The sequence below is a fragment of the Prunus mume genome, linkage group LG2 (assembly GCF_029339155.1).
Source record: "Prunus mume cultivar Tortuosa linkage group LG2, ASM2933915v1, whole genome shotgun sequence".
In the NCBI taxonomy this organism is placed as follows: domain Eukaryota; kingdom Viridiplantae; phylum Streptophyta; class Magnoliopsida; order Rosales; family Rosaceae; genus Prunus; species Prunus mume.
In genome coordinates this window covers 32,120,468-32,145,923 of record NC_142699.1, presented here as the reverse complement: position 1 = coordinate 32,145,923, position 25,456 = coordinate 32,120,468, and the positions used below count along the sequence as shown (strand labels likewise).

Sequence of the window (25,456 nt, the reverse complement as noted above, 5' to 3'; positions counted from 1 at the left end):
TTTATGCAAAGTGTGAGAGGGTGGGGAGGAGGGATGGTGATGCGATGGGTTTTGTGTGGGCGGAGGAGGCTGCTGCGCAGTAAGGGTTTAAAGTTGTTAGAAGGGGCGGCAAGAAATGAGAAGAAAATCTGTAAACATATATTGATTCTATCTCTCTCTCTCTCTCTCTCTCATTGCAGGTGCATATACTCGTAGCAGATGAAAAGCAGAGGCTTCTAGATTACGAAAAATCCATACTCTGCATTACGAACAATCGGCCTAGGCGGCCTGGGCGCGTCTGGGCGGCGCTAGGCTGGTCTGGGCGGCGCTGGGCTGGTCTGGGCGGCGCTAGGCGTCGCTAGGCGGGTCTAGGCGGCGCTAGGCGGCTCTAGGCAGCGCTAGGCGGATCTGGGTGCCAGGGTGGGTCTGGTTCTGTTCTTTTGTTCTTTAAGCCCAGTATCAAGCATACGAGCATAACTAAAGGAGCCTATTTCTCCCAGGTTTCACATTCTTTTCATTTTGTTGGATTATCTTCTTATGACTAAACATAATTGATCTGCTTTATTTTTTTACTTATGAATTTATTATGTATACATTGAATTACAAGCTTTGATAATTAAGTTTTGGTTATTAATGAATCTGGAAATTCTGATATGCTTTAATGCAACTCTAGTAAAAGGAATATATAGTATACAACCAGAAAAGCATACAAGGAAAAGTCTTAGACTGTTAGGGCTGTGCATCTAAAATAATTGATTTCAGAAAAACTATCAGGAATAGAAATAAGGAGAATTAAAGCTGTCTAACAGGGTGTATAAAAGAATTGGCTTGATTCTAAAGATTGAAGTAGCATATAGCTTTGTTTTTTTGGGTGTTGTAGCAAGAGCACTTGTTACAGAATTTATTTTCATATGGTAAAGAAAGATAATTTCATCACTAAAGAAAATAAAATATGAGATGAGCACCTACATGCCATCAAAGTTAAATTTCCCTACAGATTTAACTAAAGTTTCAGTGATCATGTTTAAGGAATGATTTTGTATTGGTTGAATTGCCAAAGCACTTCTTCGAATACAACATCTTAAATATTCAAGGCTAAATGATCAAAATGGCATTATGAAGTTTTCCTCTCAAATGAGGACTAGTATGGTTCAATTCATAATGGCAGAAGATAAGACATGTTGTGGTTTAGTCTTGTGATCTAGCTTTTATAAACAGGTTGTATTCTCTTGTACATACAGTTGTGGGATTAAAGATGTTTTAAATGATAGCCTAAAAGAAACTTGAGCTTTAACCTTGTTAAAGAACATCAGTTTTTAAGAACTCTATTCATTTAAATCCTCTGCAGTTTGTTTCAAGAATATCATATTGTTTTTTGTTTGAAGAACACTGACTTATTTGGTTTAGTTTTCAAGTGGTATGGAGTACATACAATTTGGACGCATAAGTATTTCCAAAGCACTCAAGGTACATGTCAGTTCTCATAATTTTGGTTCAGTTTTCAGTTTTGAAATCTCAAGATATGATGTCTGTTTGGATATCTCTTGTGTCAAATTAGTTCATAATAGAATTACCTTTCTAAGTTTTCTTTAGACACTGATTTCATGTAAATTTGTTAAGTATTGAATTTTTGGTGGATTTATAAAGTTGATACAGATGCACATAAATTTTCCTGACAGATTCTGGACTCATCTGAAGCTTTCCAAATGACCTGTAGCTTTTGCATGATGAACGTATATGTGTCTTCTCATAGACTGCAAATTTTCGTGGTTATTGAATATGGGTTTTAAATTTTGGCAAATTTTTAAGTAACCTTTGTTCTGGAAAAGTTTTGTGCTGGCAGGTTTTATAAAGTTAAGTTTGTAGGTCATTTTAGACCATTAAATAGACATAAAAAGACTCTAAATTTCTGTTATGTGAAGCTTTATGTCTCTAGTTTGATTCTAAGTAATTTGAGGTTAAAGAAAGCAGTACATCTTAAAAGTGGTATGATATTATCTTATCAACGTATACTAATTAATAACTATCATGTTTTAAAGTTATAAGGTTTTGGTGTAATCAGTTCAAGAGTAACCAATTAGTGAGTGTTTTGTCCAAGTGGGAGAAATGATGTATGGTTTTTGGACTTCACACTCACTGCCCTATTTTACAAGCTCATTAAGTTTCATTCACCAAAAGTTTTTCAAGTTGAGCCACTGCCCTAGTTTGTAAGATCATAAAATTTTACTCACCAGAAGGTTGAGATATAGCCTAAAGTTAATTACAGCACATTTTGCATGCTCGTGAAGTTTTATTTACAACAGTTTTCCACTGTTTTGTTTTGGTTTTCTAGCTATTTAGTTGAAATTTAAAGTATGCATCAAATTAAGAAATTCAAAGTGAAGCCATAGCCCAAGGTTAATTGCAGTTTTGAGTTATTTTGGTTTTGGTATATTTTACAGTATTAATATGGTTAAGATTATTTTTTTGTATGAACATATAGAACAAGTATGTCTAGTTAACATGTTCATATTTTTCATAAAGGAACTTGAAGGTATTAAAAATTGAAGTTAATATGGATGTCCTAAGGTTGTGATCGTTACTAAGGGCCTGTTTGGTATTCAAGTTGAATCAAACTTTTTAAACTCAAAAACAGAATTTGAGTCCAAAACAAAGAAAACCTGTTTGATAGCCATATTTTTAAAAACTCAAACTCAAAAACAACTAAAAAAATACCCCAATTATTAAAAACAAAAAATATTTGTTTTTTTAGGTTTTTTCTAATAACCCACAAGTTCTCAATTTTTTAAGATTTGAAAACAATTTTCAAGTTGCATACCAAACAAGTTTTTGAATCTTAAAAATAGATTTAAAAACTCCTTGTTTTTAAGAAAAATCAAAGTTTTTGAATTCCCTATTTAAATAGGATACCAAACGCCTCCTAAGCTTTCAGGACATGATTTTATGCTTGTAAAAGAAAACATAAAAGAATAAAAAGTTACATTACTATTAAGGCTGTGATATGGGAGCTGGGTCTCTTAATTTTTTTGTATCTTATATATATAACAACTTCAGCCCTCAAAGTTCCACTTAACCCACTAAATAACAATAATTATTTTATGCAATTAAATCACAACCATGCTTCTCTAAATTTGTTGATGCTGAAATTTTGGAGATTTATGGTTTATGAAGTATCAATTAGGGATTTACAATTGAGACTTATGAATTATCAATCGTATTGTTGAGCAGATTTGTACATAAGGTAAATTTAGGCCACGCCATTTTGAAATCCTGGATCCGTCCCTATATGGAGAGGGTAAGAGGAGGAGAAGAGGAATGGAAGAGAGAGACCAACAAGAGCTCTAGGAAAGTGGAAAGAGAGGGAGAGAGGATGAGAGGGAGGGAAAAATATGGGAAAAGAAGAAGGGCAGATAAGGAGACGAAGGGAGAAGAAGGGCGGAGGGGAGGACGGGTAATGGCCACCTCGCCCCTAACTGAGGAAGGGTTGGTTGCCAGCAAGGAGAAAAAGGACTAAGTTTAGGGTTAGGAATTCTGACATGTCTAAGAAAGCACATTATTAGTGTACTGTATACGTAGTTATTTTTCAATTATAATACATGTTTTTTTAAATAGAATATTGTAATAATGTAAATTATTCGTGTATGTTATCCTTATTGTTTACATACTATTGAAAAAAATAGAGAAAATAAAATTAAATAAAATTTTAGTTTATTTTTATTGAATGGTTGAAGTTTTCACCCTGTATGTAAAAGAAATTTTTCGAATAATACACGTACGTATAATATATTATCTATATTTTACTAACTATGCAGGGCCTCGATGGGCCCAATGGCAAGCCAATCAATCCTATAGAAAGTGCTTGAGATTGGCATCCTGTATAATCAGAGTCTGGCCTAAGGGAAGCCCTACGACGGCCCAAAAGAAAACTATTTGAAAATAAAGTTAATTGAACCCTTGTATATATTATTAGAACGTGAAGTTATATTACAACAAAAATACACTGAATTTTTTACCCCCCAAAAAAAAAATACACTGAATAAGGTACGCATGGAAAAAGAACAAAAGAATTTTAGATTAAAGAATTAAAACATGGGTTTAATTTAAGCCATTTATGACTTGCATTCTGTAGGGAGGCCCTGGGGAAATCGCTTAGCGTCAGTGCAGTAATTATATATCATGTAGTTTTTCTGCACCCATCTCAGCCTCTCCTGCCTCGTTAAATCAAGCTCTTCTGAGAGCCATGCGTTGCTAGTTGATGAGCTGCATGAAGAAGCTCCATTTGATGAAACACAAGCATTGTTGGCATTGAAGTTCCTGTAGGAAGCAGTGAAAGGAGCTCTGCTCCAATCTGTTTTGATAAGCCCACCCCTTGTGGCCCAATCATCTGCATTCCAAAGGCTTGAGTAGATCCTCATTGGTTGGTTCTTTGGGAACGGAACACCGTTGGATTCTTGGTTCTTGAACTCTCTGATGGGAGTGCCATCTACAGAGAAGCTGAAACAGAGCAAACACAGAGTAAAGTTAGTGGAGAATGGACTATAGAAGGAAAAAAATACATATATTTGAACCGCAGACCACACGGTGGCATGAGGGATCGCAGACCACTAGTCTGCGTGCCAAGTTGCCAACAGTTCTACCACTAAATCTAAGACCGCATTAGCAATTGAAAGTTGAAACTTGATTTGAACAAGATTTGGGTTATTGGGTTACTTACACAATGCGCTGTGGGTTCCAAAGAATTGAATAGGTGTGGAAATCAGCAGTTGGGTCAAACCAGAGATAGAATTGTTGCTCTCTGTTTCCTTTGCCTTGGCTGAAGACATTGGTGTGAAGAATGTAAGGATCACCACTCAAGTTCCCCAAGAACTCAAAATCTATCTCATCCCAGGTTGACCCTTTTGAGGATAACTGCAAAAATCAACAAAAAATTCAATAAATCAGTCAGATACAAGAAAGCTTCAAGAAAATGAAAGTGTAACAAATATTCCAAAGATGAACTTACATAGTAGGCTGTGACAGTGCCAGCAGAATTTCCAGGGACAAGCTTGAGCTGCATATCAATCTTGCCAAACAAATATTCATTTTTGGACTGAAAGCCAGAGCCAGAGGCTTTGTCAAGTGAGAGAGTAGAAGCTCGCCATTGTTGAGAATCTTAGCTCTACCGTCTCCCCATGTTATCTGAAAGTCCTGGTTGAAGTTACCAGCATTGGCAACCACCATAAAGCTAGCAGCAAGAAGAGCAATCAGTAGTATAAATGAAAGAGATGATTTAAAGGAAGCCATGGGTTTTCTTTGGAAATGAGTAAAAAGAGAGGAGAAATATTCAGATGGAGAGTGATATATATAGAGAGAGAGAGAGAGAAAAGCTATATTGCTTTGATATGAGAGTTTGGAGTGCATAGAAATATAGCATGGCTTGTGCTTTATATAGTAGTGGAGATGATGTGGTTCTGACTGAAGGGAAGGAGATTGGAAGGTTCAATTTGCTAGCTGTGCCCAGTTAGATTTCTCATAAATGCAAAGGGGAATTATTGCGGCTAAAAACAACCCATTTACAGGACGCGGTTTTATACAGATTTTTTAAGTGGGGAAAGTGTTCGCATGGGGAGGTGAGGCCCAGTTCACCTTTAGCCTTCCCTTCACCAAAACTTAGACCATTTGCTTGGTTCTATCCAAAACCAAACCACCCCACCACCGACAATAATATTATATATATGTATATCTTTATATGTTGTGGACCAAAAGCCATGTCCACACGTTTGAACAAGTGAGAGGAGAAAACAAAATCATCATAAGCGTTAGGCAATACCTGTTTGGGCCTAAAAATTGCATTGCATGACATGGTTGATGTTGCAAACTGTTACGATCACCAAACTCCTCCTTTTTATTTTTTTATAATCAAATTTGTTCATTATAGTCTTTTATTTATTTGTCTCTCTTTTTATCTATTTGTGCTTTATATGTTTCATATGTATATGCATGCCCCTCCATGACACCTTAGTAGTACTAATGCGTGAGAAACCCTCGTTCTCTCGTAGTTTAGACTATCGCTTGTATTGAAATAAATATATACTTATTTGTTAGTGGTTTTAATAAAAGAAACTTACATCATTTTATAAATCGTTGAATGAAAATAAAAGATTTTAAATTTTAAACAACAATTAGTTTCTTCTTATTATCTCTTTTTTAAATCACTCATTAATGTATTTTATCTTCAACATTATATGTTTTCAAAACCCTACACATGCATTTGGGCGACTTATATTTCAAAGGTTGTCACCACCACTGTCAGAACGGGGTAGATAGAAGTAGCATTAATGTTGAAGGAATTAGTTCTTTAACTAGAAATGAATTGTTCAGAATACGCAAGTTATTCAAATGTGTTGTCATATAACAATTGGTCATGATAACAGTCCAAGACTCACCTCCTACTGCATCGCATCTCAAAAATTGAAACCTACTTTCTGACTTCATTTGGGGAATTGATCCTCAAGAAAAGTTTCTTGCAAACTCAGAAAAGAACAAAATTCTTCTTGGTTCTACTCTAGTCATAAAGGACAGTGGTAAATCAGTAAAGTAACCGAAATCAGTAATACATAATTGAAAACTAATCATAGATACTATTAATAAGAATACACAATTTCTAGATGAAGGTTGGCAACAAAAGCCTTGAGGTTTTTGAAACTACACTAATATCTTTGCGATTACAAATTATTTTCACAAATCTCTTTCTTTCATTTTTCATCGAAAAAATTGATGATTTAATGTTTAAAAACTTCTTAAAATGACAAATTAAGCCTCAATAATTAGAGCTTACAGTGTGTGCAATCTAATCTTTGAGGTCAACATTGTCATTTGGAAAACAAAATTATGACATCACCAACTTTATTTTAGGGGGAAAATTAAAGGAATGGGTTTTTATGAAAGCAAATGTGAAACTCTAGAGGTGTTAATGTAAATAACTCTTATTTTATTACATCATTTAAAGTTTTATTCTACATTCAGGAGGGAGGCCTTGTGGGAAGCGCTTTATATCTATACAATAGTTATAGATCATGTAATTCTTTTGGACCCACTTGAGCCTCTCTTGCTTTGAGGTATCAAGAACTTCTGTGAGCCACGATTTACTGGTAGGTCTTGATGTCGAAGATGATGATGAGCTACAAGAAGATGCACCAGAAGACCATACGCAAGCATTGGCGTTGAAGTTTCGATAGGAGGCTGCGAATGGAGCTTGTGACCAGTCTGTCTTGACCAGCCCTCCTCTTGTTGCCCAGTCATCAGCATTCCAGAGGCTAGAGAAAATCCTCATTGGTTGGCTCTTTGGGAAAGGAACTCCAATGGATGCCTCTAGGTTCTTGAACTCTCTAATGGGTGTGCCATCAACAGATAGTCTAACAACGGAAAATTATAATTTAATTTAATTTAAATTCATCAAATAAATTTTCGTTTAATATGTGGGCAATTTTATATTACCATGTTTTCAAATAAGAATAACGTGGTAAATAAAATTAGGGTTCTTAAGAGAAAGGTCCATGTAACTCTTATATTATAGACATAAACTCACCCATTTTTCATTTCCCATGAAAACCCCAAATTTAGGGTTTATTTGACCCAAAAAATACCCCTTTACTAATAAAATTAAGAATATAACAACATAACTTGTCAAAGTATTGATAACATAACATTTGTTTTACACCCACGTACAGAAATAAAATTTAACATGTTATTAAGAATATAACAACATAACTTGTCAAAGTGTTGATAAAATAACATTTGTTTTACACCCACGTACAGAAATAAAATTTGACATCATAACATGTTAGACTGTTTGAAAAATAACATTTTGCTTACATGATGCGTTGGGGATTCCAGAGGATAGAGTAGGTATGAAAATTAGAGGTGGGGTCGAACCAGAGGTAGAATTGTTGCTCTCTATCGCCTTTGCCTTGGGTATATATATTGGTGTGAAGAATGTAAGGATCACCACTCAGATTCCCCAAGAACTCCAAATCAATCTCATCCCATGTTGACCTTTTTGATGATAGCTGCAACAAAATAGCATATATAATTAATTAATATAAGACTCACCAGTCTCCAAAAATTAAAAAGTTTTATACAAATATTAATATAAAATTAGAGGCACGTGACTCACATAGTAGGTAGTGACAGTGCCTGCAGAGTTTCCAGGGACAAGCTTGATCTGCATGTCAATTTTTCCAAAGAGATACTCGTGCTTGGATTGGAAGCCTGAGCCAGAGGCTCTGTCGAGTGACAAGGTTAGGAGCTGACCGTTGTTGAGTATTTTTCCACGGCCATCTCCCCATGTAATGTCCAAATCTTCGTTCAAGTTTCCAGCATAGCAAACCAAAATGGAACTAACAAATAACAACATTAACAACATTGGAAAAGAAAACGAAGCCACTGACTAATTTAGGGTTTAGTTATATTTCTAATTTGATTGGATATTGGTTTGTGTGGGAGGGAGCAGAAATCCTGTGAATGCTTTAAATAATGGGTAAGAGAGCAAGAGATGCAAGTGTAGTGGCAGGGCAAGAGAGACTTAGGAAGGTGTAAACTTTTGGTGAGTTGGTGTGATTTGGGAGGCATGGTTTTGCAATTTAAAGGTGATGAGAGAGAGAGAGAGAGAGAGAGAGAGAGAGAGAGAGAGAGAGGTGGAGGAAGGAAGGAGATAATAATCCCAGAGTGCCAAGTTGTGAGGTAGAGAGGAATAGGTGGACACAGGTGGCAATGCATGAGACTAGTCCTTGTTTTGATGTGTGAAAATGTGCATGTCACACAAGTGCACAAACCATGCAACCTTCACTAGATAACACGCTTTGAGAGTTTTTTGACCAGGGTTTTTTATTTTTATTTTGTTTTGGGGGGTCAGATTTTTGTTTGGCAAGCTGCCCAGCCTGCTGATTTTGGTCGAATTACTCACCGCACTACTAGCAGGTTCTTCCTCCCCTAGTACAAACCTAAATTATTTCCTTGCACATAAGTAAATGAATATATTATGCAACTAGTTTTCAAATTAAAGAATATTAGAGAGGCTTAGCCTACTGAAACAATGGCCACCATTTAAATACAGTGGCTGAGAAAACAATGGCTTCTACTCAATTTTCAAGTAGTGTTTTGTGGCATCTTGATTGTGTGTGTGAGGCTCTTTTTTGTAATTTAGACTATCGTTTGTATTATATATATAAAAAAAAGAATATTAAAGGGGTTAGAGACAATAGACACATTGAAACCTCATCTAGTCTAACTAGAGTTGAACATAGAAAAAGGATAGTGAGGTAACTAATTTTGACATGAATTCTATTGAACTAAACTACAGTTTCACTTGCAGTGATGCAATTCAATAGCTTACAAATTAAAAACTATATTTTTAAATATCTTTTTAAATGATTGAATAAAATAAAACGAATAAAGTTAATTACAATAAGAATTATACAATTAACATGGTTTCAAATAGATCTTTCAAATACATATATTAACAATAAAATTTTATTTGGTTGGTGACAATATTATATTAACACTTTTTTATGAAGAATTGGAAGTTGAGATTAAATGAGACACATTGGAGCAACATCTTTTTTAAGTTATTGCTTAATAAAATTGAATACGAATACGCAAAATTGAATCTGGTTAAGCATGCATAAATTCAAAGCATGGAAGCCAATACAAACACTTGACCACATTGAAATCAAAACAAAGATTTGACCACATAGAAACCAAAACAAAGAGGACTTGACCATATTGAAACCAAGCAAAATTCTTAATACAAATCAGTAATGGCTAATATATATATATATATCTCCTTCTATATCCTCATCGCCCTAGGTACCTACAATTTTTTTTCCAATGATCCAAATCATCTATTTTTTAGGTCTTCATTCATAGATCATCCTTACAAAAAATTAGACAAATCGGAAACCGTTTCGACATCTAATTGGGTCCTACAAAATCAATGAACACGTGCTTCAGAAAGTACTAAAATTTTCAATAACTCAATTGAATGGTCAAATGATATCGGATTCAAATGATTTTTTGTAGAGATGATCTTTGAATGTGTATCTACAAAATAGACGGTTTGGATTAGTGAAATACAATCTGAGTGCTCAAGGTGTCCTCAAATAAGCTCATTTGAGGATCCTCAATGGAAGCTCTCTGGTATATATATATATATATATATATATATATATTAACGTTTGTTTTTTTAAACAGTAAAATAAATCGGCTAGTAGCTTTGGAAAAAAAAAATAACGGTTAGTTTACACTAATTAAATATAATGAAAAAATTAAAAGTAATAAGTAATGTTGTCCACGTTTCAATGAGAGAGAGGCTGTAGGGTTATTATGGTGGGCCAGCTTATTGAAATGAATTTCATCATTTTATGACATCTAAAATGAACTATTGATCCTTGAAATGAAATATTGATTTTTAAAATGAATTGAACTTTTACCACTGCAAGTCAAAAATTCAATTAATTGAAATAAATTTGAAATGACCCTCACCATTGCAGATGCTCTAACAAAAAAAAAATTTATTTTAGTTTTAAATATTTTTTTAAAAATTGTAATTAATCAATTAAATATATTTTCCTTATTTAGTCCATGTGGCAAGATATGGGTGGGTTCACATGGCAATATTAATTGGCACGTCATTATTTAACGAAGAGCATGACAGTCAAACTAACGGATGTATAAAAGTGATATGAAAATACACGTTATGTATACGACTAAGACGAAAAAAACTGGATATATCAAAGGCTGAAACTTAATAAACGTCAATGTAGTAAAATGAAAATTACCCTTAAATTTCTTATATTGGGTATCACCATTTAATAATATGTTTTATTGCGTACATTAATATCAACCATTTACTACCAACAACTAAAATTCCTAAACCATTCGAATTTCATATCATCACTTTCTCAAAATTTCTCGTTGTAATATTACGAAATTTTCGCAACTATTGTACACGTATTCGACTGGCTTAGTGTAGCAGATATAATATCTTGCTTAGTGGACAAGAATGAGTTTTTCAACTTTTAAAACAGCAAGCCATGAGTTATTCAACTTTTGGAAATGAGGATTTGAAAACTGAAAAGGGGCTAAAAAAATCCTTAGCAGATCTTAATTTTGTTTATACTCAGTGTACTAGCTTCATCAAGAATATTAAACAAAAGAAATCGCTTTCCTCCTTTTAGGAAACAAGACATTATTCCTTCGTGCAAATTATAGCTTGCAACATTCTTTGTTCTTGCCTCCTATTTATAAGAAAAGGATGCAAGTATTTTCCATAAATAAATGAAATGTCAATGAGATGAAGGGGAGGGAGTTTCTCACACACACATACAACCGAGATGTCATGGGCGTTCAAATCTGAGATCTCTTATCTGTAGGTCAAAGCTTTTTTCACTAGGCTAGAACCTGTTGGGATAGACCAAAAGCAAACAACCTAATGCTCTTAAGCTTGCTGCAACATATAAGGATGTGCATTATTTGCCTGCCGTGTTGATCTAAAGGCCTAAAACGGATAACGATCAACCCAAAACACTAGTGATTTCAAGGCCCATTGGGAAAGTATGGACGCTTCTCGTTTGATTGTCACTCAAAATTCAACACATCTAAATATTATTCTTGAAATAAATTAAATTCTTTTGATACGATGGAGTATTATGGGCTGAGATTAATTTAGACGGAGTCAGACTAGAAACCAATGCATCATTGCTACTTGAAATAAATTATAAATGGCACTGCATGGGTTAGTCAACTAGCGAATAGAGTGCAGATCATGCAGCCCTTGCATTTGCAAAATGGATGGGATTCCTATAATGTTGGTCCCATGAGTAAACTTCGGCTTTACTTTATCCCCAAGTTCAACTAAAAATAATATTATAGTTACCTCATAATCTATATATATAAAGCAAAATGTCGAGAATGGTAAAATATTCAAAATACATGAAAATATCCTTGGTTAATTCAAACATTAAGAATTGAAATTATTAATTAAATAAGGATAATATGGTAAATTCACATTTTTTTTCATATTAAAAAAATTATTTTTTTTATTTTTTTTTCTCCAGATAATAGGTCATACTTTTATGGAACATAACTACCCATGTTATCTTTTCTTAATTTTAAAAATAAAAAAATAAAAAATAAAAATCAATTGGCACATGCTCACGTGCCAAGGGGCTATAGTAATAATAAAAAGAAAAATAATGATTAGAGATATTCATTGCTTATCCAAAAGATAATGGCGATAAGGACTCAAACTTTCAAATGAAAACTAATTCTAATCACTGTTCCAAAAAAAAAGGGTGAACATATCGAACTCAAATTCTCGTATTGACAATTAGCATATAAGTCCAACTACTCCTCTCATTAGTCCCATAGCATCAAAAAGCGGGACATGCTCTAACAAACCATGGAGAAGCAAAGTATAAGTAGCAAGGCTTCCATTGTCACCAAGAATGGCAGTGATCTCCATGGAGGACATACTGGTAGTTATGATTCTTATTATGATGATGCTTCTTATTTCGATTCAATTCCACCGGGTTATAGATTCAAACCCTTGGATGGAGAACTTGTTGCTATCTACTTGAGGAAGAAAATCGCCAACGAACCATTGCCTCCGAATAAGATTCATGATGTTGAACTGTACAAATTCAACCCAGACACACTATCAGGTTACTTTTAATTCTTATGCTATATATATCCTACATGTTAGTCTGGGTAAGCCTTCAAGTCTGTACTTGGTTTATATTTGCAGAAATTTACGAGTCATATGGAGAAGATGAGATGTACTTCTTCACATCAAGGGACAAAAAGTACCCTAATGGTGCACGTCCCAACCGAGCAGCAGGGGATGGATACTGGAAAGCTACTGGGGTTAAAAAAAAGGTGAAGTTTGAGGATGTTGAAGTTGGTAGCAAGACATCACTGGTTTTCTACAGAGGAAAACCTCCCCATGGTGACAAGACAGACTGGAAGATGCATGAATTCCAAGTCAATGCTCCTCCCAAGAGAAAAGACAGAAATAACATGAGGGTTTGAATATTCAGAGATTTTTACTACTATTTTCTCCAAATTATTAATTTGTAGCTTTTGTTTTTCTTTAAGATTTTGTTGTGCCTCCCAATTAACACTTAATTTGACCTAATTAAGTGTTTTCTTTTTCTCTTTGCAGCTTGATGACTGTGTTTTGTGTAGGATATATAACAAGCACAACCACTCGAAAGATTCGAACCAATCGAATAATAATGGTGTCGAAATTCAGGAACAACCAAATGTTGGAAGTAATTCACAAGACAATGCACATGTTTCTGGTGAAGTAGTCGATCATCCTCCAGCAAACTCACATGAGCTAACTTCTTTGTTGTCTAACCAGAACTGTTATTACAATACTGATCAATCAGAAATTCTCAACAGTACAAATTGTATAGGTAAGTACAACACATATCCAAAATTTAATGAGTATTGTTTGATGTTACATGAGTTTTAGGTCACAAATCAATCAATTTATTGTTTGTACAGGTTTTGATGGTCCTTTTGGAGTGGTATCAATTTCATCCACACTTTCATTCCAGAATCCTCAGCAATTCAATGGGTACCAAAAAGGTCAACGTTTTTGCGATTTACCATCAGAATTTTATACTAACTATGACCAATGGCTCAATGACACAGCCAAAGACTTAACCCACTAACTTGCTACAGGCATTAACTGTGGGAATTTAAAAAACTGCGGATTGTTTGGACCTGTTTGCTAGGAACTTTTTATTTTCGGTTCTCTTGTTCTTTTTCCTTTTTCTTTGTAACTTCATTGTTATATGTTCTAAGAAACAAGAAATTTTCTTTTTCCTTTTGCTGTGTTCTACTTATTTAATTGGGTTACTACTACCGAGAAAGATTATCCTCAAATATTATATTCAACAAATTACTGTTCACGTGTCATATGAGTTTATGTTCACTATATTTAAATTATGAACACTCATTAATTCTTTAAAGTGTGAGATAATTAATCACAAATAATTAGTCATAGAATTTTGTAACAATGGATTTATTTAAATCATTTTCAATTGGAAGATTGGTAAACCAACTGTCATAAATCACTTGAAGTTGTTATTGTCAATTTTCTCTGAAGTTATGATTTATGTGACCTAAGAGCATCCACAATAGGCTCCCTAAACCACCTCCTTAGACAAATTTTAGAGAGGAATCGTAAAAATGCAACGCCAACACACTCCCTATCCACCTCCTAAAATAGGGAGTCCTCTAGGAGCTCCTAAATCTGAGAAGAGAGAAAGGACTTCTAGTGGCTCTCTATAATTTAATGCTGCTTTATTCAATGAGTATTTCAAACCTTTATTTAATGCTAACTATTTTTTATTTTATTTTATAATAGAGATGGACCAATTAAAAAAGAGTTAAAGCATTTATGACTCTCCAAATCAGGGAGTATGGTTGGAGTTGAAATTTTTTAAAGAGCTCCTAAAATAGTTTTCTTATATTCTTAGCCAAATTTTAGCTAAGAAATAGAGTATCATTGTGGATGCTCTAAGCTTGGGATAGCCTAGGCCTCTGTAGCACAAGAAGTTAGGTCTCAAATAGGTAAACGGTAGGCTCAAACCATTTTTGTCAAACCATGTGAGTAATGAACTGGGCCTATCGAGATCAGATTACTACGTGGGCCCCTACGTAGTCATGGACTTGGGGAAAAAAACGAAAATGTTACTGAGCTTTTTCTCTCGCTCAAGATCTTTTATTCAAATACAACTTCCTCTTTTTTTGAAGTACAAAGTAAATTACAAAGAAGATCCGATAATGTAACCAAAAAGTCAAATTTTAAAAGATAAACAACCGAGAAAGAAAATTGTTAAAAGCAAAAAGAAATTAGTTATCCGTTATCTTCAAAAAGTTTAAAACGAGATGACACCTTAATTTTGAGGATGTTTTGGCAATTTAAAACGAGAAATCAGTTATTTGTTATCTTCAAAAAGTTTAAAATCGTTAGATCAAATTAGTTAGTCGTTGAATCAAATTGGTTAGCCTGATCCAACGGTTAAGAGATATAACACAATCTAAGGGCTATATATAAAGCCCTCACTATAGAATGACTCGTATAGTATAGTATGACTGTGAACATGATTCAAGTTCGATGGCCTAGCCCAATTCAAAAAGTACTACTTAAAGCCATCCACTATTTTCAATAAAAATAAGTACACGTAAATAAAATACAACTGTTTATATTTTGTATCTGATGCTTATTATGATCACAGTTACATTGTTTTATGGTTCTATTTAGATTAGTTGTTTTATAATAAATACATAAACAAACAGCATCCTACGCTTGGCAAACGTCTAGAAGAATTTGGTTCGTACTGTAGAAAACTCAAATGCTTGACATGGTCAATTACTGGAGCAAGCTGGAACTCGAGAAAAAGAGTGGTTAGATCCTATAGGTTGATGTAGACATGAAGATAGAACTAAACCACTTTATCATGCCGCTTTATTATGCCGTCTAGAATAAAAAATAGTTGAATTGAAAATAATTTGGTGAGCTAGCCACTTTATTATGCCGCCATACTTTCCTGGATGCAATTAGTATATGTTTGAAAATGGAACTCGCTACAGAGAAATAGCATTGTGGGTTCCTCCAACCAAACCACTTTGATATGAAAATGACTGAGTAAAAAGCATATTTTGGCATCCAGCTGGTTACATCTAGCTTCTCCCTTTTCCCCACACGGCGATCACCAACTATGTATTCATCATAACATTGAATATAGAAAATTAAGAACCTTTCAACACACGCATTTCCAATGCTATATAAATGTCACAACTGAGATCACCTTTTACCATATTCAAATTAAGCAAACCTTTGTCTTCCCTACACAAGTCCTGAGGTCAAGTGTACTTCAAGAAATGGCTACAATTTTATGTCCTCCAAATTATATTCTACTAATTTCCCTCATGGTTGGCTGTTTCGTGGCTGCCTCTGCTAGCAACTTCTACCAGGATTTTCAGGTTACATGGGGCGATGGGCGCGGAAAGATACTCAACAACGGGGAGCTTCTTACTCTCTCGCTTGACAAGGCCTCTGGCTCTGGCTTCCAGTCCAACAATGAATATCTCTTTGGAAAGATTGATATGCAAATCAAGCTTGTCCCTGGTAACTCTGCTGGCACTGTCACGGCCTATTATGTAAGTCATTATTTTTACATAAATCTTGGTTAAAGAGTTTAGAGTTCTATGCTAATTAATTTCTAATGCACAAACATGAATTTGTATATGTGGTGCAGTTGCGCTCAGAAGGGACTTCATGGGATGAGATAGACTTTGAGTTCTTGGGGAATCTTAGTGGTGATCCTTATATTGTTCACACAAATGTTTTCAGCCAGGGAAAAGGCAACAAAGAGCAGCAGTTCTACCTCTGGTTTGACCCCACTGCTGATTTCCACACATATTCGATTCTTTGGAATGCCCAACATATTGTGTAAGTGATCAATGATAATATTCTCAAAAATATTTTTAATTTCGCAGAGTCTAACATGTTATGTTAGCACAGATTCTAGCAGTTATGTTGTTAAACGGTTATTTTGGACCATAAACTACATAAAACACGTGTCCAACGTGTGATGCCAAATTGACAATCAACAACAAAACATGCTACATATCCCGCAAAAGAATACATTAGTCGCCGAGAATAACATTATTTTCTTTGCAGTCCTTATTGAAATATATTTTCTCTGTGTTGCAGCCTCTATGTTGATGGCACACCCATTAGAGAGTTCAAGAACTCGGAGTCGATTGGTGTTCCATACCCAAAGAACCTTCCCATGAGGATATATTCAAGCCTCTGGAACGCTGATGACTGGGCTACAAGAGGAGGTCTGGTCAAGACAGATTGGACCCAAGCTCCTTTCACTGCTTCATACAGGAATTTCAATGCGGACAATGCCTGTGTATGGTGGTCCTCTGGTTCCACTTCTTGCACTTCTTCAAATTCAAACTCAACCAGGTCTGTTTTGCTCTCACAAGAATTAGACTCCACCGGCCAAGAGAGGCTTCAGTGGGTGCAAAAGAATTACATGGTTTACAATTATTGCACAGACACAAAGCGATTTCCACAGGGCCTCCCTCCAGAATGCACAGCCAGCAAATCTTAGACTCTAATCTTGCAACCAGAGTTTGCAAAAGCTAATTTTTTATATATTAAATTAATTGAGATGTTCAAAATAGGGTATTTGATATATATTTCTTACAATTAGTGTAATATGTGAGATAGAAAATGTCGTTGTTTACTGTAAAAATGTTATTTATAGTACATTATGATGTTTATGGTATGGAATTGTAAGGTGTTGGATTTGAAAAGAAAGTTTGAGTAAAAAAACACTCCTATAATCGTTTTCACATCTCCTTTTGTGATAACCTTTCACCTCTCATTTGTGATTACTTTTCATTTCTACTCCGTGAGAGTTTTATTTGTATTGTTATGCCTTGATTTTTTCAAGCTTTATCTTTTTATTATTATTATGAGTTTGCAATCTTAGTTGGGATACTATGCCAAAGTTTCCTCGATCTTGCATGATCGTTAGTGGAGGCGCATCAGATTGTCTTAATTTCAATGTTAGATCGCTTCGTTATTGTAATGACCATTTGTGGCTAATGACTTTTTTGGCTGAATTATGAATGCAATCTTAAAATTTCTATATAAAAATAATAATAAAGAAAGTTTGAGTTGAAATTTGTAATCCACATTGAAACATTAGAACACATTTCAAGTCTTTATAAACCTTGGTCAGTTTAATAATTTAGTTTGGATTGGGCCACTTGGTGGCTCTTGTTTGGACTTGGATTGACTTCGAGCCTAATTATATATATATATATATATATGTAATTAATCAAAAGATAGGACGGAGAAATAAACACAATCGAAGTTCCTAGTGCTATGTTCCGCGAACTCAAACTTCGATTTTTACACCAAATCAGAATTCAATTACAATTCCTAGTCACCAATCTAGGATAGTGGTTGCGATCCATCCGTAGATGATGGTGATCCTGTAAATCTGTGAGCTCGGTTTAGTAGTGAGTCATGGTTGAAGAGTACACCTCCGCTGAGGAGGCTATGCTGTCAACTGATTTCGACTAGGCCCTATTGGGCTTATATGAGGCAGTGGCCTGTTTAATGGGCTTGACCATGGCCAAAACGTTGTTGTGTCTGGCCCAGTTAGGTCTGTTATAGTCAGCTGATGGCTTCTTGGGAGAGAGCATGAGGTCATCTACAAAAATGGGAGATTTGAGGACCAGCCCTCCTAATTTAATTGATTTCTACTGCTGCTTAGCATCCACAACCTTATATGTATGAGCTAAATTTTTCATACATAATATAAATTCTCAGTAACTTCTCTATTAAGAATGGCTAGCTTGATAGTGTCGGTTGAGTATAGCTCAGTTGATTGAGCTCTTTCACCTACACCGATGTGGGTAGTGTTCGAAGCCCTCAACCACCAATGAATATTTGTGTAAACTCCCTCTACCCCAATTGTTTGTACTCAGAAAGAATGACTTGATACTTAATTGAGGTGATAAAGTGAAAAATCAACTCCAGAACTCTACCTCTAATGCCTACGTCCCCGTAGCACATCTTTCATAAAAGGCTTTGAATAAGTGTTGTTCCCAAAATGGTGTTGTTTGTAATTTATAAACTCGCAAGTGCACGACCGAATGTAATATAGATGTGTAAAAACGAAGTCGTACTCATATGGATTACGTGAAAAAGATAGAAAACTAATCAAAACCCTAATTAATTCAATTACTAACCTAGTCGATTCAAGGGTTGGTTGGTTGGTTGAAAAAGAGAAATAAATTGAGCATAAAAAATATGGAAATGACAATAAACTAAAATAAATATTAAATTAATGAGAAGAATAACTAAGGTAATAGAATTCACACCACTATTCCATAAAACTCAAATTATTTATTTAACAATTCCTATGAAGTAATAATTTAGAAATCAATCTACTACTTTTTCAAGATTTATCGTTTAAGCATGCAAATTAATGAATCTTATGTAAATTTTCCTTCCCTCTATAAATACAAATTGGGATTCTTAGAACTAGTTAGTTGTCATTGTTATTAAAGAAACACACCGGGTCTCTGGGTAAATATTACCACCACATATATATATAACCAGGAGTTCATGCATAATGAATCAAAAGGCAGATAAATAAATAAACAAATATTAAACTCTCAAAAAGTCAAGACAAGTAAACCACTGGCTAGTTCAATGCATGTGTCAACGAATGGTTTGTTACACAGGTGGGAAACAACTGGTAATTGTGATGGTAGCTAGCTGGCTAGCTGCTTTCTATAAGCTGGGTGCCCATCACGTTCAAGCCTATATTAGTCTTGGCTCATAGTTTGCCAGTGACATGAAGTTTCTGAAATCAAGTCAAATACTTATTTATTTTCTAGTTTTCTCCTGTTGACATGGTTTGTGAATATAAAAATCATAAACCACCAATGAAAGGGCAACTTCGATAATCTATGATGGATTAAAATGTAAGCCACGAAATCAATTTGTTGTTGCCACACACTATGGTTTGCACATCGTCACGATTATAAATAAGCAGTCTTCCTCTCTCAAAAAAAGAGAAAAAAGAAGAAGAAATCAGTCCGCCAAAACCACTCAAATTAAATTTCTGTTTTTCCAAATTCTACATCAAGCAATGGTTTCTGCTTCTGCTTCGAATGTTTCAGCCATTTTGCTGCTTTTCCTTTCCATAATCAGCACTTCTAGGGTTGCATTTTCTGGCAAGTTTTATCAAGACTTCTACATAACATGGGGAGGGGATGATCATTCTAAAATGCTCAACAATGGAGAGCTCCTAACTGTCTCTCTTGACAATGTTAGTGGCTCAGCTTTTGAGTCATATAATCAATATCTATATGCAAAGATAGATATGCAAATTAAGCTTGTTGCTGGAAACTCTGCTGGCACTGTCACTACCTTCTATGTAAGTCTCCTGAGAATTAAATGCATTTTTACATGTACTGCATGAATTTATGTGTTTTCTGATGCTTGTGGTATTCTGGTATACATATATATGTTTCAGTTATCCTCAACAGGGTCATATCATGATGAGATAGACTTCGAATTCTTGGGGAACCTTAGTGGTGACCCTTACATACTTCATACAAATGTGTTCTGCCAAGGCAAGGGCAACAGAGAGCAGCAATTCTACCTTTGGTTTGACCCCACTGCTGATTTCCACACCTATTCTATACTTTGGAATCCCCAAAATATCATGTAAGCAAACATAAAAATGTTAAATGAACTGCATTTGATTTTAACTTTATGTATTAGCTGATGACGTGAAAAGTAATATATGTTGACCACATTCTTGTTATGTTGGGATTCGGGATAGAGTAAAATCCCGAACCTAGTGTGTGACAGAATGATATCAGAGTTTCATATGTGGCTCTCATTATATAAATTATTTTGGTAACTATTGATTAACATATCACAATTGTCATATCATATCACAATTGTCATATCATGTGATCAATTAATATGATCACTCTGAAATTACTCTGAATTCACAAACATACAATCTTTGCATTTTGGTTAATAATACTCTTGCATGTATATGTAGCTTCTTGGTTGATGGCCTCCCCATTAGGCAGTTCAAGAACCTTGAGTCTTATGGTATTCCATTCCCCAACTACCAGCCTATGAGGTTATACTCCAGTCTCTGGAATGCTGACAACTGGGCCACAAGAGGTGGACTGGTGAAGATAGATTGGACCCAATCACCCTTCACTGCATCCTACCAGAATTTCAATGCTGATGGTTGCATTTGGTCTTCTGGAACTTCTTCTTGTGATTCAAATTCTCCAAATTCCAATGCCAGCAAAGGAGCATGGTATTGGGAGAAGCTTGATTATTCAGATCAAGGGAAGATGACATGGGTGCAAAATAATTATATGATCTATAATTACTGCACAGACACAAAGAGATTCCCTCAAGGCTTTGCTCCAGAATGCTATCTCACCAATTTGCCCTAGCTAGAGGGCTCACACCCCTATGTTACTGTTTTATTATTCATTTGGTTTCCATGCAATTTTTCCAAATTCTTGCTTTTCTTTTCTCCTTATATTTCTGGTACCGTGGTGCTGGTCCAAATAAAACATAGATGATTGCTCTTAAAATGTTAAACGAAGTGTGTTTAGGTTTCTTTTTTCTTCAATTTCCATGCATCATGCAGGACTTGAAAATGTGTTCCCTTTAACCTTTTCATCAGTAATGAATGATATAGACATGTTACCAGATGAAGATACAATTCTATCATAAAACATAATGTACATATTTCACCCCGATGCTCAAGTATGACCCTATGTATTTTTTCTGGGGTACAAAATTAATCTTTTTCTGGGGAAATAGTTGTCTTTTGAAATTTCATGTAGGTGGAAAAAGTCGAAATTGTTTAATTTCATGTGAAGGTCTTTAATATTGATGAGCCACAGGTATGTGACATAAGGTGCATAAATAAATACTTTTAACCACTTGAACTACAAGCTTTTTGCTTAATTTAATCGTGTTTGGGTTTCTAAATAAACTCTATCTGCTAATTCCTTCTATCTTCCAATATAGATCCAAATTGACTAGTCTAGTCTTGTACAGCTAAGCTAGTAAGGTTGGTCAATTCCTCGCCAATTTCAAATTCTAAGTAATTGCGACAACTCTGACCTTTCTAGTTACTTGGAAAGTCAGTTAATGAACTTGATGATGTTTTAGCGAGAATCAATTGAAAGAATCAGAGGAAATTTGATTCTCATTCTATTAATCAAGTTTAATTAAAGATAAACAGTAGGATGCACATCATCAACTTGAAAAGATTGAAAGGAAATTAAGTAATTTCATAAAGAAAGAATCCGAATCCGAATCCAGCCCAGTATATACACAAAACACAGAACCTTACAACAAAACTCATAACCCTACAAACGGTAACTCGCGTACAAATCCAGCAACCCATCAGGAAACGGATATACTCCGGTCTTTAGAGACGAAGGGGTGGGTCAAAAGCTGAGCGGCGGTCCATCGCTTTTCGGACTCCTTCTGCAAGCAACACTCCATGAAACTCCGAAACTCCTCCGACACCCCATCTGGCAAGCTCGGCCGCTCTCCGAAACATATGGCGCACATAAGCGTGGCCCAGTCGGGTCTCTGACCTGGAGGCAACAACGGAAAGTGACCCATATAAAGCTCCATCAGGGTCAGCCCTAGGCTCCATATGTCACCGGCGTAGCCGTTGTAATTGCCGCCGTAAGTATCCGGGTCGAATCTTTCCGGGCTCATGTAAGCACAAGTACCCACGTAGGAATTGCAGGCGTCCAAGGTCCGGCACAGGATCTTGCTCACGCCAAAGTCGGCGATTTTCACTTCCATGTTGCTGTTCACCAAAACATTGGCGGGTTTGATGTCGCGGTGGATGATCTTGTTGATGTGGAGGTAGTTGAGGCCGTTAAGAACTTGGCGGGCGACGTGGGCAAGATTGGGCTCGGAGAAGGTGCCTTGGGCTTTAAGCAAGGTCTCGAGGGTGCCGGAGTCCATGTACTCCATGAGGATCCCGATATCTCCCGACGGCTGCTCAAAGATAGCGTGGCAGCGGACGACGTGGGGAGAGTCGGTGCGGCGGAGGATCTCCATCTCGCGGAAGAGCTGACGGCGTACTGTGGGGTCGTTGGAGTCGCCATGGACGAGTTTGAGAGCGTAGGTCGTGGATGTCCGCTTGTGATTTACCTTGTAGACGGTGCCGCTGTTACCGTGGCCGAGGACTTGGAGTTTCTCGAGATCGGCGGCGGACATAGTGCCGAAGGAAGAGTTGTTTGTGACGGCGGTGATGGGAGGGAGGGGAACGGAGAAACATGGGCGGCACTCAGAGGGTTCGGGCAAGGGGAGGCGGAGATTAAGCTGGCGGCGTTGTCGAATGAGAGCCATTTGTTTCTATTTTGGATGTGTTGGTGGAGAGGAGTGGAGTGGAATATTTATATAGTGTTTCCTTTTTCCTAATACAAGTAGGAGTGAGAAAAGAACCTGCGGGCCAAGCAGCCGGCATCACCCAAATGGACCCCAACCTTTTCGGTTTAGGATAGTTTTGTTTAATTAACTAATTTAAACATAATTATCTACATTTGGATTTCAAAACATTTACTAGTAGCTATGATATATTCATAATCTTGTTAAATCCATATCCCTCAACGCTTAATAGTTATCTGCCAACATCTTCTATCTTCTGCAATAAAATTGATCACCTTTGGGAGTAATCTGCCTTTTATAATAAAATATTTTATCATTTTAAAAAATCGCAAAAAGGAAAAAAAAAAGAAAAAGAAAAAAAGAACAAGAAGTGCACGATAAAGATTTCAACCTAAAACTTAATTAATCTTTTAGATTTCTTCTGATTTGGTCTTTTCAGGGAGCCATGCTACAATAATGTGAGTTGCCTTGGATTGATATTACTAATTTTGTGATCTTGGTTAAGTTGTGGAATCTACCCATTTTGGTAACGCCAAATTTTTATTTGTTTTTCCTAATTCAACGAGGAACGCTAGGTTACTGTTAGTGTTTATAGCTCTATATAAATGAGAGCCTTGTAACCTATGGACAATTAACTTTGATTAATATCTCTTGCTCCATTCCCATTTCTTGATTCACATTTTTGAATAGGCCAAACATGTACCTGTTTACCAAATATCTTTTTCTGGTTGCTCTCTTCATTGCTTTGTTGGAACTTGGAGGTACCATTAGCACAACAGTCATATTTCCAAATGAACTAATTCTTTGGCTGTTAATGAAAGTGGAAAATTTCCTTCCAACATTGAAGCAAATCCTAAAGGTTTTTATTCGCGTGAAATTGAATGCGAACATGTAAAAGTACTGTTATTTATCTTAGAAATGGAAAGAAAGAAAAAATGATACTACACCTCCATCTAAAGAGGTTGAAAAATCTAAGAGCAATAACCAACTTGACAAGTCCAAGGAAAGTGAAATTGTCGAACACTATCGACTCTGTTAAGCATTGTTGTGTGGGAAATTTTATATTATTTAATAATATTTAATTTCTATAGTGAATGAAAAATAAGTTTCTCTAAGAGACGTGTCTTAGTTTCTCCAACAGGTCAGTTTCCTTAGATTTGTGCATGTTGCTTTTCAAAGCATAATGATGCAAAGGTTGTATCTCTTGAACTTACACTAATTCATAGATACGTTGTTTTATCAGGAGTGGATTGAGTTTTATATAAATCAAGCACCCTTCATCAACTTGAATATCTCCTTAGGATGTAGAGAGTTCTTTTAGTGAAAAATAGAGTATAGGGAGAGTATTCCCCTATACTCTATTTTATCTTTTTTGTTAAATACTTATGAGGTTTGTCTTAAGAGTACAAATATATAATTGATTCGCTAGAGTCTTGAATTGAAGTGCTTCAATTTAGGATTATCGATTGTTGAATCCTGGGATATGGACGCCTATAGAATTGCAAGCACAAGAGCAGGGGTGAAATCTATCTTTAGGACATTGCAATTCTTGCAAGCCTCGATCGCTGTCAGTATTTCTATTCGTGTTTATTGATTTACATTAATTTCATGTAAATTTGTTAATGTATTTGATTATTACAATTCTGTTGAGAATTATTATTATCTTTAAATTCATATTTCCTATTGTTCCACAACATGTTGTTCTATTTGACGGGCATCATTTCCAACTATGAAGACGAGAAGGAAAGGCTCTGCACACGATATTAACAACTGAGTAAGCAACAAAACTCCTTTACTCCTCCTTATAGTGAAATCGAATACACCAAAAATTTATGATGGGTTGATGTCATGTTAGGAAAGAAAGAAAGGAGTCTGATATCTGAGCATGAGAAAGCTTTACTGATAAAATTGGCTACACTGGAAGAGTCGTTGAAAAAGAAGAAGCGGGTACCCCCTCTCTCTCTCTTCCTTGAAAAATAAAACGAAGAAGAAGCTTGTACTGATATCTCTATGTATATGCAAACATGTCTCAAAACTACATTTTCTGCTTATAAACTCAGGATGACAGAACTTTCAACGTTCTAAGAAAGACTCTTGGCTCATTTCTGGAGAGTGACGAGGACATCCGGCTGATGATTGAATGAACATTCAACTGTTTGAGCTCACTCTAGTTACTCTTTCCCCCTAAAATATGTTACGTTTATTAATTGACATGGTACATGTTTCTGCCATAGGTGTAAAGTTGATTCTCATATACAGTACCACATTATTACATGCTGCATGTGCAAAATGTTTAAAATTAGTCACAAATTTTCTTCTCTATACTTTCTAGGCACGCCTCACATAAGCAGTTTAATGAGCAGGATTGGCAAGGGGAGAGGTCGTTGCCCCTGTTGAACAGATCATGGAGGGCTTGTTGTGTTC

At 35.5% G+C, this 25,456-nt stretch overlaps 4 protein-coding genes and 2 pseudogenes across 5 annotated transcripts; 3 read left to right on the top strand and 3 right to left on the bottom strand.

The window, feature by feature from the left end:
* Positions 1 to 3,908: 3,908 nt before the first annotated feature.
* On the bottom strand, positions 3,909 to 5,381 carry LOC103344374 (putative xyloglucan endotransglucosylase/hydrolase protein 23; annotated as a pseudogene). The gene is made up of 3 exons (XR_016124093.1): positions 4,982 to 5,381; positions 4,694 to 4,887; positions 3,909 to 4,473 (listed from the first exon to the last, which is right to left on the bottom strand). The product of XR_016124093.1 is annotated as a putative xyloglucan endotransglucosylase/hydrolase protein 23 (transcript).
* Positions 5,382 to 6,942: 1,561 nt separating this feature from the next.
* On the bottom strand, positions 6,943 to 8,534 carry LOC103323437 (xyloglucan endotransglucosylase/hydrolase protein 22-like). Its single transcript, XM_008225434.2, has 3 exons — positions 8,135 to 8,534; positions 7,834 to 8,027; positions 6,943 to 7,373 (listed from the first exon to the last, which is right to left on the bottom strand). Exons 1-3 carry the CDS (start codon positions 8,381 to 8,383, stop codon positions 6,962 to 6,964), a joined length of 855 nt encoding a protein of 284 aa, XP_008223656.2. The 5' UTR covers positions 8,384 to 8,534; the 3' UTR covers positions 6,943 to 6,961.
* Positions 8,535 to 12,400: 3,866 nt separating this feature from the next.
* Positions 12,401 to 13,849, top strand: LOC103323499 (NAC domain-containing protein 2-like). The gene is made up of 4 exons (XM_008225494.2): positions 12,401 to 12,680; positions 12,764 to 13,041; positions 13,181 to 13,436; positions 13,528 to 13,849. Exons 1-4 carry the CDS (start codon positions 12,419 to 12,421, stop codon positions 13,695 to 13,697), a joined length of 966 nt encoding a protein of 321 aa, XP_008223716.2. The 5' UTR covers positions 12,401 to 12,418; the 3' UTR covers positions 13,698 to 13,849.
* A 1,994-nt stretch (positions 13,850 to 15,843) lies between these two features.
* LOC103323436 (putative xyloglucan endotransglucosylase/hydrolase protein 23) lies at positions 15,844 to 17,418 on the top strand. The gene is made up of 3 exons (XM_008225433.3): positions 15,844 to 16,194; positions 16,293 to 16,486; positions 16,751 to 17,418. Exons 1-3 carry the CDS (start codon positions 15,916 to 15,918, stop codon positions 17,157 to 17,159), a joined length of 882 nt encoding a protein of 293 aa, XP_008223655.2. The 5' UTR covers positions 15,844 to 15,915; the 3' UTR covers positions 17,160 to 17,418.
* Positions 17,419 to 19,721: 2,303 nt separating this feature from the next.
* Positions 19,722 to 21,060, top strand: LOC103323498 (xyloglucan endotransglucosylase protein 7-like). Its single transcript, XM_016791667.2, has 3 exons — positions 19,722 to 20,009; positions 20,109 to 20,302; positions 20,649 to 21,060. Exons 1-3 carry the CDS (start codon positions 19,722 to 19,724, stop codon positions 21,058 to 21,060), a joined length of 894 nt encoding a protein of 297 aa, XP_016647153.2.
* Positions 21,061 to 21,891: 831 nt separating this feature from the next.
* LOC103323497 (mitogen-activated protein kinase kinase 9 pseudogene) lies at positions 21,892 to 23,100 on the bottom strand (annotated as a pseudogene).
* Between the last annotated feature and the right edge of the window lie 2,356 nt (positions 23,101 to 25,456).

Coding starts and splice junctions, on each gene's coding strand:
- LOC103323437 (XM_008225434.2), bottom strand. CDS start 8,383: ATGTTGTTAATGTTGTTATTTGTTAGTTCCATTTTGGTTTGCTATGCT. Junction 8,028..8,134: donor GCACTGTCACTACCTACTAT/GTGAGTCACGTG, acceptor ATTTTGTTGCAG/CTATCATCAAAAAGGTCAAC. Junction 7,374..7,833: donor TGGAATCCCCAACGCATCAT/GTAAGCAAAATG, acceptor TTCCGTTGTTAG/ACTATCTGTTGATGGCACAC.
- LOC103323499 (XM_008225494.2), top strand. CDS start 12,419: ATGGAGAAGCAAAGTATAAGTAGCAAGGCTTCCATTGTCACCAAGAAT. Junction 12,681..12,763: donor CAACCCAGACACACTATCAG/GTTACTTTTAAT, acceptor TTATATTTGCAG/AAATTTACGAGTCATATGGA. Junction 13,042..13,180: donor AAGACAGAAATAACATGAGG/GTTTGAATATTC, acceptor TTCTCTTTGCAG/CTTGATGACTGTGTTTTGTG.
- LOC103323436 (XM_008225433.3), top strand. CDS start 15,916: ATGGCTACAATTTTATGTCCTCCAAATTATATTCTACTAATTTCCCTC. Junction 16,195..16,292: donor GCACTGTCACGGCCTATTAT/GTAAGTCATTAT, acceptor TATGTGGTGCAG/TTGCGCTCAGAAGGGACTTC. Junction 16,487..16,750: donor TGGAATGCCCAACATATTGT/GTAAGTGATCAA, acceptor TCTGTGTTGCAG/CCTCTATGTTGATGGCACAC.
- LOC103323498 (XM_016791667.2), top strand. CDS start 19,722: ATGGTTTCTGCTTCTGCTTCGAATGTTTCAGCCATTTTGCTGCTTTTC. Junction 20,010..20,108: donor GCACTGTCACTACCTTCTAT/GTAAGTCTCCTG, acceptor TATATGTTTCAG/TTATCCTCAACAGGGTCATA. Junction 20,303..20,648: donor TGGAATCCCCAAAATATCAT/GTAAGCAAACAT, acceptor ATGTATATGTAG/CTTCTTGGTTGATGGCCTCC.